Here is a 13,677-nt window from a genome sequence, read left to right as displayed (position 1 = left end):
ATCGAACTCAGGACGTGTGGAGAAGGTGCATGGAGGGTAGGAAAATGGAAAAATCCTGTTATGTAACTACATTAAAATAACCCACTCGAGAGGTACCTGCTTTAAGTAATCCGAAAAGGGACAGAGAGCCGTCAGTGCATGATCTGTCAATGGAAAACTTTGACACAAGGCCGATATCAATTCCCAGACGAGCCCTCAAGGGAGAAACTGTGCAAGTCGAGCTCCAGCCGGGAGTTCAAGGTCAAACAGTGAAAGTGGGGTCAGATATGGATGTTGACATGAAATGTAACCTGATTAGTTTTTTGCGAGAAAACACAGATGTGTTCGCTTTCTCGGCGGATGAGATGCTTGGAATACATCCTGATGTCATATTGCATAGGATGAACGTTGACAGAAAGTTCAGGCCGGTAAGGCAAAAGAAGAGAAACTTATCAACAGAAAATATTGAGGCAATACAGGCTGAAGTTAACAAGCTCTTGGTGGCAGGGTTCATCGAGCCTTGCACATATTCGGAATGGTTGGCGAATGTGGTTATGGTGAGAAAGCTAACAGGAAAGTGGCAAATGTGCGTCGACTTTATAGATTTGAATAAGGCATGCCCTAAAGACTGTTATCTGTTGCCATAGATAGACAGATTGGTGGATTCGGCGTCCAAGTATGCAATTCTCAGTTTCCTAGATGCCTTCTCGGGATATCACCAGGTTATTCTTCATGAGTCAGATAGGGCTAAAGCTGCGTTCATAACAGACGTAGGAGTTTACTGCTATAAGGCCATGTCGTTTAGAATAAAGAACGCTGGTGCAACTTATCAGAAGCTGGTCGATAAGATCTTTGAGAAAAAAGGGCGAAATGTAGAGGTGTATGTGGATGAAACGATTGTGAAAAGTCGGTTAGACAAGGATCATATTGTTGACCTAAGGGAAATCTTCAACACCTTGCGGCAGTACCAAATGAAGTTGAACCTAGAAAAGTGTGTGTTTGGAGTTCGCTCAGGCAAGTTTTTAGGTTTTATGGTTAGTGAGCGGGGAATTGATGCAAATCCAGATAAGGTTAATGTAATACTTGATATAAAGCAACCGAAGACAATACGTGACATACAAAGGCTCACAGGCCTAATGGCAGCCTTAACATGGTTCATCAGTAAATCCGTTGATAAGGCGCTCCCATTTTTTGTGGCCTTACGACAAAATAAAACTTTTGAATGGGGTAAGGATCAAACCGAAGCCTTGGAATTGGTCAATATCATTCGAGGTCGTTGCCAACAGTAGCAAGACCAGAACGTGGGGAACAGTTACAGTTATACATATCGGCTTCCCCGAAGACGGTGGCAGCAATATTATTGGTAGAAAGAAAGAAACAGCAAATGCCGATATACTTTGTCAGTCATGCTCTAAATGCGGCGGAACGCAGATATCCAGTAATTGAGAAGATGGCATACGTTGTAATACAGCGCGGAAGCTCCGGCCATATTTTGACGCTCATGTGATACAGTTATTGACTAACCCGCCATTAGAGAAATCCTTGCAGAAGATGGATACCTCGGGTCGATTGTTGAAATGGCCAATCGAATTGTCGGAATATGAGTTGGTTTATAAGCCTAGAGTGCCCGTCAAGGAGCAGACACTATCTGACTTCATTGTAGAAGCTTCTTACAATGACGAGGAAGAGCAAGTCGGAACATGGCAAGTCTCGGTGGATGGATCTGCTACTTTAACCGGATTAGGGGCCGGGATAGTGATATCGTTGCCACAGGGGGATGTCTTTGAGTAAGCATTGAAATTCAAATTTAAAGCTTCAAATAATGAAGCAGAGTATGAGGCGGCGATAGTAGGGGTCCAGTTGTCTTTAGCAGTAAAGGCCAAGCGCTTAGTCCTGACAACATATTCACAATTGGTGTCAAGTCAATTTACCGGTGAATACGAGGCGCGGGAGCCAACAATGGTAGAGTACCTTGAGAAACTCAACTGGAGCACTTTGAAATTACCTTGGTTCCAAGAGCGTAAGACTCCCAAGCAGATGCTCTGGTAAGATTGGCTAGCTCCAGTTTTAACGACCTAGAGAGAACAGTTATGGTCGAGGTATTGAAGTAAAAAAGTATTGACGAGGATTCAGAACAAGTTCTTTGTTTTGATAACAATAGTCAGTGGTACGACAAAATCCTGGGGTACATATTGTATGGTAAATTGACAACTGATAAGGCCGAGTTGCGAAAACTGAAACGAGATAGCATGTGGTTTGTTATGCACCAGGGACAGTTATATAAAAGGAGTTTCTCATTGCCTCTTCAGAGATGTATAACCAACTTTGAATCAGCAAGACTCATTGAGTAAATACACAAGGGAACCTGTGGGAACCATATCGGTGGAAGAGCCTTGTCGTTGGAAGCAATGAAGCGAGGGTATTACTGGCCGACAATGAATGAGGATGCTTTGGAGTGTGTGAAATGATGCGAAAAATGTCAAAAGTATGCGCCGGTCAGTAATCTTCCTCCAAATGACTTAACGCCGATACTGAACCCAATCCCTTTTGCACAATGCGGAAATGGATATTGTGGGACCGTTCTCATTGGCCACTGGCAGCAGGAATTTCTTGGTAGTAGGTGTAGACTACTTCTCAAAATGGACAGAAGCAGAACCGGTAACAAAAATATCGGTGTCAGCAATAAAAAAGTTCATATGGAAAAACATCTTCACCAGGTTTGGGTTACCGATGGCAATGGTTTTTTTTATCATGGGTTGCAGTTTTATTGTAGCAGGTGAAATACCTTTTGGCCATGTACAAAGTCAAGTTCGCGTGTGTAGCAGTATGCCATCCATAGTCAAACGGCCAGGCTGAGGCAGCCAACAAGCAAATTTAAACGCCCCTAAAAAAGAAGATTGAAGACGTAAAGGGGCTATGGGCTGATCTTATTCCTGAGATCTTATGGGTAAATCGAACCTCTACAAATGAAGCAACTAGCGAGTCGCCCTTCAATTTGGTGTTTGGCACTGAAGTAGTGATATCGGCTGAGGTAAGACTACCAACGTTCAAAATCCAGCACTATTGTGAAGAGCAAAACGATCTACTTCTACATCAACAGTAAGATTTCTTACCTGAGCTCTAAGAGAAAGTTGCAATTAAGTCGGCAGTGTACAAAGACAGAATGTCAAGGGCTTATAATAAAAGGGTCAATCACTGTCCTATGATTACTGAAGATTTAGTTTTGCAGAGAACAGCGGCAACAGGAAAGGGAAGCATTGACGGCAAGTTAACGAAAAATTGGGAAGGGCCATATAAATCAGTGACACGGTTAGGCAAGGGTCGTACCGGTTACAAACCATGGAAGGGAAGCCTTCGAAGAATGTGTGGAATGCAGCGGTGCCTAAGAAGTTTTATGTTTAAATGTTTAAATATACAAATAGTTCTGATAATGTAATGTATCATGTAAGTTTTTGAACTATCTTTCTCAGATAGTACCGATAATAAAATAAAAGGTACATGGTCTGATAGCAACATGTTTTTAGTCATCCTCCATTTGGTTACATAATCAAATGGGATGGACAGCTAAAAACCACTCCCTCGAAAGTAGTAAAGTCACGGTCTGATCAACTGTGAACATCTACTCTTCGTGAGGCTATAGGTTCAAAGTATAATACCGGATTAATCAGATCATGGTATATGCCGGCATGAGGCGTACCCATGATAAAAGATAACCGAAAGAGGCATTTTAGTAAGTGCAAACTAGCACTACTCAAATGGCCAGTGTAATAGTTTGAACCGACAGTATACAATTCATATACAAAAGGCCTATACACAGCAGATATAGTGCTCGAAAATAGCTAAGACAGATTACAGAACAATCACCATAAAGTTTTCAAAAAAAAAAAAGCTATCAAAGAAGCTGAAAACGGAAATGGAAATACATATTTTACGTAAATTCAAAAGAAAAAACACGGAAATGGAAATGCATATTATATGTAAATTCGAAAGAAGAAAACGAAAATGAAAATGCATATTGTATATAAATTCGATTCTTTAGTGAATGCACTAGCTATGCAGATACACTCACTAAGGGGGGAGCAGATTGTATACATGGTCAAACATAAAATATTCTTGTTATATTAGCATCATTTTAAAGACATATATAATGATGAGAGTAACCATGATCAAAGTAGAAAAGTGATAATTAAAGTAGCAATATACATTCGATAGGCATCACCACAAAAATGGGTACATGCCGATAAACTACACAAGCAAAAGAAAAAGAGTTTTACGCTAAACAAAAATTCAAAAACATCAATGCTAATAAGGCCCAAGTACACATGATCCGCATGATGATATCGGTGATGACTTCCCGCCCCTACAAGGTTCTTGCGTTCCCTCGGGTACGGGAGAGTTCAGAAGGTTGGGGTCCACCAAAGTGTCATCTTCACTGGGATCGGCATTGAAGAGATCCTCATCAGCAAATTGTTGTTGCTCAAAACCAGTAGCGTGCTCATGAGCCTTGTTGTTGAATGTTGCCTTGACCTTAGCTCAATTAGGTGTCGTCCAGTCGGTAACCTGAACAACACACCGTTGAGCTGCAATCCACCCACCATCGTAACAGTTTTGAAGTCTTTCTATGAAGTCAACAAACCTCAGGTATCGACTGACAGCTCTCTGCCGGATGCCAGGCTTGTCAGCCTCTATTTTTTAGACTTTCTCCTTTAAAAATCTGGCAGCACCCTTGGCTTCATTGAGTTCCAGGGATTTAATCTCATCTTCAACAACTTTGAACTTGCCGGCCTTCTCCCTAAGAGCTTTCAACTCCTCGTCATCCTTCTTTTTCGCCGCTTTAATGCCGTCAAGGGCCTTTTGTGCATTCTTCAGAGCCGTTTCTGTGGTTTTCTGGTTCAGCGAAGCCTGATGGTGTTGCTCTTGATAATACCGATACATCTCGACAAGCTCGGTGCTGGAGGTAACGGCCTACGTGATCAACGCAATAACCAAGCACGTTAAAAAGAAATAAAGTAAATAATTAAGGTTAGATAGAAATACAATCATGCTAGTCTGATATGATACCTTCATTAAGTCATGCATATGCTGTGCAGCAACTAGGCCGACAAGGCTAGCGAGCCTATCAACACGAGTAGTCAGATTACGAAGCAACCGGTATCCTAAGTTACCGCCCCGAAGTGGGTCGTCAGTAAAGATAGATCCATTCTGGCATACATCCAGCTCTGGTTGCCATCGGTCCCGGGAACTGCCGTTAGGAACAGCGAACCTCTTTGCCACCTCGTCGAGAATCTTATCGGATGGTCGTTCTATCCACTGGTTTTCCCGGTATACAATACCTGATGCGCTCACATCAGAGCCGGTATGAGCCTTAGCTAATGGCGCAGGATGAACTATTGTTGTAGGCTGAATGAGAGGTGGAGAATCTACAATATCTTCCACTGAAACCCCTTTCGGCACAGATTTCTTTGATGGCTGGAGAGGACGTTCAGGTGGTACCTGTTGTTGTGGTTGGGTTTACTGCTGAGGGTCTTGGTCCTTGTGCTGAGGGGCTTGCTGTTTTTGATGTTCCTCATTCGTCTTCGCTCTTTTAGCGACCTGCTCATCTTCTTTCCTTGAGCTAGAGGCTCCACTCATTCCACCACGTATGTTAGCAAGTGAAACAATGTGTCTAGCTAAAATTTTTTTTGGCGTTGTCGTATGCCATTCTCTTAGCTTTTTTCTTCAGCTTTCGTGATTGCGAAGAAGACCGTCTGTAATAGGTAGCAAGTGTATCGTAAGCAGGCTTGGGAGAAGAAAGGCAGCGTTTCAAAACTCTTTTTCCGTCAGCCGATAGCCCTAAGACTTTTCTATCTAGTTTGTCAACTCCTGCACCAAGTAATTCATACCAGGTAAGAATAAACATAGCGGGATATAAACCGATAGGCAGCAAGGGGTTATCTGACATCAAAGATAAGAAATAAAATATTAGTACACATATATGCAAAACACAAGAGCAACCATAACTACTAGTAATAAAGAGACCGATATGAGACAAAGGGGTGTTGTCGAGAATATATTTCACATTCGGCAGCCACACCCTAGGGACTATCTGTACAGTATCCTCATCAATTTCAATTTCTTCTATGCCAAAATAATCACAGGCTCTACGTTCTTGAACGCCAAGACCTCTCTTAGCAATGGAATCAAAACGTGAGTGAGGACGATAGAAAGTCCTTCTAATTGGGAAGTCGTCTGGAACACGCATAAAGAAAAACTTGTCTTGCCAACCTTTGCAATTGGATAGCTTGCGGTGGACAGTATACTTGTGGGGAGCTGTGTAAATTGACCGCCATCCTTCAGATTGGCCATCCCGCTTCAACTAGTGAAGTCTCTAAACAGCTGCCACTACCGTCCGAATAGTCTACCGGGTGAGCTGTACAAGACAAACGTTCCAAGCCCGCAGAATCTTGACAATAAAATGATGAATAGGGAAGCGGAGGCCGAAATCAAGATGCTTGGTGTAAATGGCAACATGACGATCTGGACAGTCCAGCACAGTGGACCCTGAAGGGGGCAGGGTCAATTCATATCCATCAGGAAGCTGATAGAATCGTTTGGCATGTCGGTAATAATCTTTTTCAAGAGCAAGTTTATGCCAGACTTTGTTTATTTTGGTTTTTGCGACCTTGCTATTAGCATCAACATTAATAAGATGTTGTTACTTCGCATCGTCCTCCTCGGAGTTATAGCCTTCATCTAGGCCATCCTATTTCGTAACCTACGCTATCATATCCACAATATCTTCCTCCTCCCCGACATTCCTACCTTCATTTTGGTTTACCTCCTCACCGCCATCTTCCTCATTGCCGAGAACGGAGTTGACGACAGATTCAAGCATAGGAGATTTGGACCCCCTGTCGTCATTTTGGCTTACCTCACGATCTTCAGATTCTGACTCATCAGAATTGACCATCTGTGCTTTATCGGGCCTTCTGCTAGGTTCAGCTTTATTAGGAGAAGCGTCAGGGGCAACATGTGGCTGGTAACTAGTCTGCTTAACCCTTGACATCGTAGCGGTTCTGACCCTGATATGACCAACGTTGGAGCTGTATTGATTAAGATTTGGCTTATCTGCGAAGCTGCGCAGGTGATATAGGACACTAACTGGCTCGACGTCAAGGATCTTAATGTCGTCGGGTAAATCAGGATTGTTAAGTCGGCATGATCTCTCACAATCAGCTATAACCTTATGACGGTTTTAGGCTTGCCTTTGTTCTTCAGCAGTTAACGGCTGAAACCAATCGTCAATGTTATCAGAAAGAGACGACGCTGTTCTTGGAACTTTACCGATATCTTTATCCAAAGATTGCCTAATAAGGCGACACCTAACCGTACTAAGGGTTGTTTGTTCCTCTTCAAAACTACTATCAGACATTTATGAGTGCCAACTACGTTAAAATCGTAAAAATCAAAAACATGCAAAATCAAAGTTAGGGTTCGTCAATACCATCGTTTTTTCTATCAAAAACCGCCCTTCAAAGTAGCAAAAGTGCCGAACTCCAAATCTCCACTGCACTTGAATATGCTTGATAGACGCTATTAAGCTTACACAGAGACGCTTCGAATTTGCTTAAGTGTGATTTCGAGAGGTTTTTTTAGGAAGATGAAAAGGAAAAGGGGGAAGAAAATATAGTTTTTATAGATTTAAAAGAAGATGGGTGATGTGATGGGTCGGTCAGAAATCCAAGGGTCGAAAAATTTTGTAAATTCAAAACTATTTGGCCGGATCTACGACACATGTCCCTTGACTAGTCAAACTTCCCGCCTAAAAAACAAAAAGAAAAGAAAAGGAAATAAGAAATTTTTTTATAACGTCTAGTATTCCATTGGAGCAAATCGGAGATTTTTTGCTCCCGGCCTAAGTATAAAGTAGCGCTTATCTACTATCAGCAGACAAGCTCACTTAGGGGGGCAAATCGGAGATTTTTTTCTCCAGCCTAAGTATAAAGTAGATCTTATCTGCTATCAGCACACAAGCTCACTTAGGGGGCAAATCGGAGATTTTTTTACTCCAGCCTAAGTATAAAGTAGAGCTTATCTGCTATTAGCAGACAAGCTCACCTAGGGGGCGAATTGGAGATTTTTTACTCCCAGCCTAAGTCTAAAGTAGAGCTTATCTGCTATCAGCAGACAAGCTCATTAGCAGATAAGCTCACTTAAAATTACTGGTATTGAAATAGTTGGGTTCCAATCAAAACTCAGTCCCCATGGGTTGAAATGATTAAATCCTAAAGCGGACTCGGTCTCCTAAAAGTGGCAATGATTGAAATCCAATGAGAACTCAGTCTTCTAAGATAGAAAGGAGGGAATTCTAATCAAAACTCCCTTCTAAGGACAACTTGTGAATAAGTAAGAACATTAGTTGCACAGACGTCCTCACTTGGGGGGCTAGTTGTATGGGATGATACCGATAAGGGATATGGGCCGATATTAACTCTTTTTGAAATGGGTCGGGTTACAACTGTACAACAGAAAGCTCATATCGGTATTCACTCATAACAGTAAGGGCCATGGTCATTTTGTGCATACCACGTGGCGTGGGATGACCAACACTTAGCATGTACATTGTTTGCATGGCATGCAGCCACTTGGCAGAATATTTTACTATAAATAACCAACCCAACTCTTTAAATAAAGGTAACATTAAATGATCTCTCTCTCTCTCTCTCTCTCTCTCCCTCTCTCTTATTCTTTTCCTTAATACCTGCTCTTCTTCTTCTTAAACACTTTCTAACTTTACCATCGGAGTGGTTATCCCGAACTTATCTCGGGGTTAGCTAATCCTTATTTCCTATGTAGGTACTTAGCTAGACGATAGGGTTTTTACGGATCCTGGATACAGGTTGTTTGGTTACATCTGGAACACTCCATGTCAATGTAAAAGAGTGATCGAAACAATTACCTACCTAAAATCATAGTACATTGGAAGAATTTATTATTTAAATCATAAGAATTATATATAGAAACGAAAATGACGAAAGAATAATAAAGAGGCAATATCTACTCAATTCTACACTCAAGCATTTGTATGCTCAAACATTGCTTGCATAACACATAATGGGTACATGTACTTCTTGTGCAACAAATGTTATGCATGCGTAACTTTAGAAGCGTCTAAGTGTATTCGAGTATCAGTAATTAAATTTCTCTTCAAGATTGGGTGAGGGGTTACCACCTTTCCCATTTTGGTCATGTATAGTCTTTAATTATCCTATAAAACATAATTTTTATTGTATTCACTTTTAATCTTAACATAAGGTATTTGATCCAATATACAAGCAATTGCACGAGTGATAGACAATTTTTCTTAACTACTCATTAATATGTTGATGTTATATTCACATTAGTATCTATCTAATAGTCATATAACCTATACGTAATTTGTCTTGTAAAAAAAAATATTGTTTTGCAATAATTGATGAAAGAATAGAAAGGATATCACATAGATTATATACTTAATATATAAACAAATGTATACTCAAGCGGCATGTGAATAAAATACAATGATATACTTAATTGCCTACAACACGTATAATGTATGTGTCGTATTGCAACATCTAAATGTGCTTGACTAACAGAATTTGAAAAGAAAGGGAATGTTAAAAGTGAAAATAAACAAATCAAATTTCTCCTCTTCTCAATACCTTATCATCTATAATAATCTTCAATTATCCCCAACATTATAATAATATTAAAATTTGTAGCCATAACACAACATTTACATTCCAAATTAAATCACAAGTAATAAATCCGCAATTTAAAACAATTTGTATGGAGAAATTAAAAGTTGATGTAAAATACAATTTTCAATTTTCCACCTGGTCAATAATAAGAATAATTCCGCAATTTACAACAATTATTTATTTATTTTTCACAATTATGATATAAACACAAAAAGAAGATGTAAAAGGGTAGAAATTAAAGCATAATTAGTAGTAGGTAAATGATTAAATAACAAGGTTAAATTAATTAATTAATTAATTAAGTAATGAATCAAGACTTAAAAGGTGCTCGGTGAGGAATTCCTTTTCTTCTTCTAGAATTAGAAGGAGGTGGAGGCGGCGTGGGCGGGTAAATATCTTGTTGTGAGCCTTCACGCAAAGCTTCTCTTTCTCTCCTACTTGAAGTATTTGTATTACTATTCATTGTCATTGATATTCCTACTTCACCTTTATTATTGTTCCCATCTATAGCAAAGCTTGCATTTCCATTCCTTCTCACTCCTACAAGCTAAAACCATTTCAATCCATCAAAATTAAAATATTTAAAACATAATCATCATTAATTTAAACAATTAACAATAAGATCTATCAAGGACAAACTCGCACATTAGGTGGATTATATTATTGGAGTAGTTATTTGAAAATCGAACATTATTGATCAATATATATCTGATTAGTGTATATATGTATAGCTACCCATCTTTAGTCTATAGGGTGGTTTGTACAATATACCGGTTTTCTTCTTTTGTCTTTAAAAGTATCTTGTTTTAACTTTTTCTTGTGAGAGAATGACTGTTGTCAAAATAGAACAAATTGCAAGTGACAGAGAAATAGTATATAGCATATATAATCCATTAATACGTACAATTGTATATTAGTTAGTTAAAGAAAATGGGAGAGCACAAAAAATGGAGCATAAATCGGTTCTATGGGAGAGCCCTAAAATTGGAGTTACTTCAAATGTAAATAACAAATTTATAAGAAAATGTAAAATTGGTAGTGTTAGCAAGAATTTGATCATAACTAATTACCACTTGATATGATACATAAGTTGCAACACATCAAATTATGCATATTCTAGCCAAGGCAAGCAAAACACAAGTACTAAAAAAGAAATTCCAAAAATGTAGAGAAACTCAACTTTACGTTAACAATGTTAAATATAATATGTATTTGTTATTTGGTTAGGTTGCATGATGGAGATGGCAATGGTGTGACAATGCATGTGAGGATTGTTAATGATCATCAATGGTGAACTTTATACTTAATAATACTCCAATCAACTTATTATATATGATGGTGATTTATCTTTTTATTTCCCCCTTTTTTTCATTTCCCTTTTAAAGACTTGCATCATGTGGGTCATTTATTTCATGATCCATGTGGGCATGAGATCATCACCATTAGATGAGTTGTCAATATTACATTTTAATCAACATTATTAAATTAATTAACTAATTATACATTTTATTAAAAAACTTAAATTAATTTCACAATCGTATGATATCATGAATGTGATATGCAACTTTTATTTTAATTCAAGTATTACCCTAATTTACATTTACCCCTTTTTTTTATTTATTGAAAAACTACAATGAGAATGTCAATATAAAAGAGAATAATTTTATTGAAATAACACATGAAAATCTTACTACTCCATAAAATAAAATGTACGGAGCAATCAATTATGGGTTAAGATTTTTCCAAGACAATAATTATCCCATATTCTTTTTATATAGCTACAACAATAAAATTAAAATGAATTTGACAAAAAAACTTCATTCACTCATAATTATGTGCAAAGAAATAAAAAAAGAATGGAGTAAAAAATAATTATACCTTGCAACCCAAAGAGCAAAAGCGAAAAGGGTCTAAAAGACTTCTCCCACAAATCTCACACAAATGAGCAACTCCTTTACCAGCTTTAGGTTGAGGCCTTTGATTTAGAAACATTACTCTCGCGCTGTTAATCACATACGTTTGTACTCCAATTATGTCCATCATCTTTTGTACATCTCCTACTCTTACTACATCGTGGTACGACGATCGCCTTATCTATTACAAAAAACATTTACATTTATAAATTAACAACATTATCGTCTTCAGTATCATACCCATAATAATGAGATAGGAGGGTGAGGGTGACCCCACCCTGGCTCTCTGTCCGTAATTAATAGTCATATTTTTAGTAAAAAATAATATTAAATCCGATAAAAGAAACTGAACTGACCTGGATGACTTGATGATCCTTATGCCGGGATGATCGGCAATAGTAGCAGAAAGCATCACAATGGCAATCCAAACAAAACATGTTACATTCGCTCCTAGCGGCGTCGCCGTGGATTCGGCAAATGTGGAAGAATGCAGTGCCTAGCATTGGCTCTAACCATGGAGGGATTGACATTGCTGATGATGAAATATGAGATTGTGGGAATGAATAAAATTTGAGGTGGGTGTAAATCTTTTTATTATTTAGCTTAATTTATGCATACAAATGTGTGTGTATAAATGTGAGATTGTACATTCAATAATTAAGATAATAAAAATAATAATAACAAGAATAAAGAAGTAAAAAGAAAAGGTGTGTTTAGGTGAATGATTGGCATTACCATTATAAGAGAGAGCTAAGTATAATTGGAGGGAAAGAGAGCAATAAAAATAAGGAAAAAGGAAAAGAAAAGGTGTGTTTGGATTCTCAAAAATTAATAGGGGAATTTTAATTAATTTTACAGAGAGAAAATTAAAAAAAATAAATTAAAGGAGACTTAAACAAACTGCAACTTAAAATTCAACAACAAAGCAACGCCTCATACAAGGGGACAAAGGCTCATGAAACAAAGGAATAGAGGTATTGGGAAATCAACGTTTGAGATTGAGTGTGGTGGATGAAGTGTAGTGTCAACCGTTTGATGGAGATAGGAGGAGAGAGAAAATGTGAATGAGTTTGGCGCTTACGCTACTTTTTGGATCTTTTCTTTGCGTTGGCATTTGGGAAGGATTTGAGGGGAGTGGGTTTAGCCAACGTATGGGCATTTTTAAACTACTATTCTCTCTCTTTCTCTTTCTCTTCTCCATAATTATTATTATTCCTATATCATTGGATTTGGATTGTTTTTATGGAAGATAATGATGAACTAGTTTAAGAATTCTATTGAGTTTTAAAAACAAAGAAAGAATTTTATTGGATTTTTTTTTTTTTAATGTTTGATGTGGTGCTACTTAATGTATGAAGTTATGATGAAATAAATACAATGTTGCAGGATTTATGAGATTTGATTTGATAAGTTTTATGTACTAGGTGAGTTACTTCACTTTATTCCCGAATAATTGAAATATTTAAACTTGATGCACATGTTAATGTATTAGTTGGATTTTAGATATATAGAGTTATTAGAGTATATATAATAGTTGATATTATAAAATTAAACTTTATAATTAATATAATATTTTTATATGTGACTAGTCAAATGGTGTGACCACTTCATATATAATAAATTAATTAAGTAATGAGAAGTTGTGGCGATAATCAAATAGGGTTACCTTAATAAATAAGGGGTTACTGCAACGGAAAAATGGGGTTATCTTATAGACGAGGATTTATTCTCTTAATAATTAAAATAAAAGAAAAGGGGTTATTCGATTAAACAAATGAGATTACATCTATTCTTAATTAATTATTTTACTCATATAGTAAATTAGGGTTATTTTTTATGGGTAAATAGGCTACCAACGTGAATAATTAAGGTTACTCATATTAACAAATAATATGAGTAATATACAGTGTTCAATATTACTCAACTACTTACTCCATTTATCCCAAAATAATTGAAATAATCAAATTTGACACATATGTCAATATACTAATTTGATCTTAAATATATATAGTGTACTCCGTATATAATAGCTGATATTATGAAATGTTATAATTAGTTTAAATTTT

The 13,677-nt window shown here is 37.5% G+C and overlaps 1 protein-coding gene across 1 annotated transcript; it reads right to left on the bottom strand.

The window, feature by feature from the left end:
- Positions 1 to 9,814: 9,814 nt before the first annotated feature.
- On the bottom strand, positions 9,815 to 13,135 carry LOC110704336. Its single transcript, XM_021882126.1, has 3 exons — positions 11,968 to 13,135; positions 11,577 to 11,792; positions 9,815 to 10,245 (listed from the first exon to the last, which is right to left on the bottom strand). Exons 1-3 carry the CDS (start codon positions 12,139 to 12,141, stop codon positions 10,009 to 10,011), a joined length of 627 nt encoding a protein of 208 aa, XP_021737818.1. The 5' UTR covers positions 12,142 to 13,135; the 3' UTR covers positions 9,815 to 10,008.
- Positions 13,136 to 13,677: the final 542 nt, after the last annotated feature.

This window comes from Chenopodium quinoa, unplaced genomic scaffold, assembly GCF_001683475.1.
Source record: "Chenopodium quinoa cultivar QQ74 unplaced genomic scaffold, ASM168347v1, whole genome shotgun sequence".
Lineage (NCBI taxonomy): Eukaryota > Viridiplantae > Streptophyta > Magnoliopsida > Caryophyllales > Amaranthaceae > Chenopodium > Chenopodium quinoa.
Note: the sequence above shows the minus strand (reverse complement) of the source record. Positions and strands in the feature narration are given on the sequence as shown.

What these genes read in the sequence shown, in the direction of transcription:
- LOC110704336 (XM_021882126.1), bottom strand. Translation starts at nt 12,141, where the DNA reads ATGTCAATCCCTCCATGGTTAGAGCCAATGCTAGGCACTGCATTCTTC. An exon ending in AGGATCATCAAGTCATCCAG is followed by an intron (nt 11,793 to 11,967) that starts GTCAGTTCAGTT and finishes TTTTTGTAATAG; the next exon opens with ATAAGGCGATCGTCGTACCA. An exon ending in TTTGCTCTTTGGGTTGCAAG is followed by an intron (nt 10,246 to 11,576) that starts GTATAATTATTT and finishes AAATGGTTTTAG; the next exon opens with CTTGTAGGAGTGAGAAGGAA.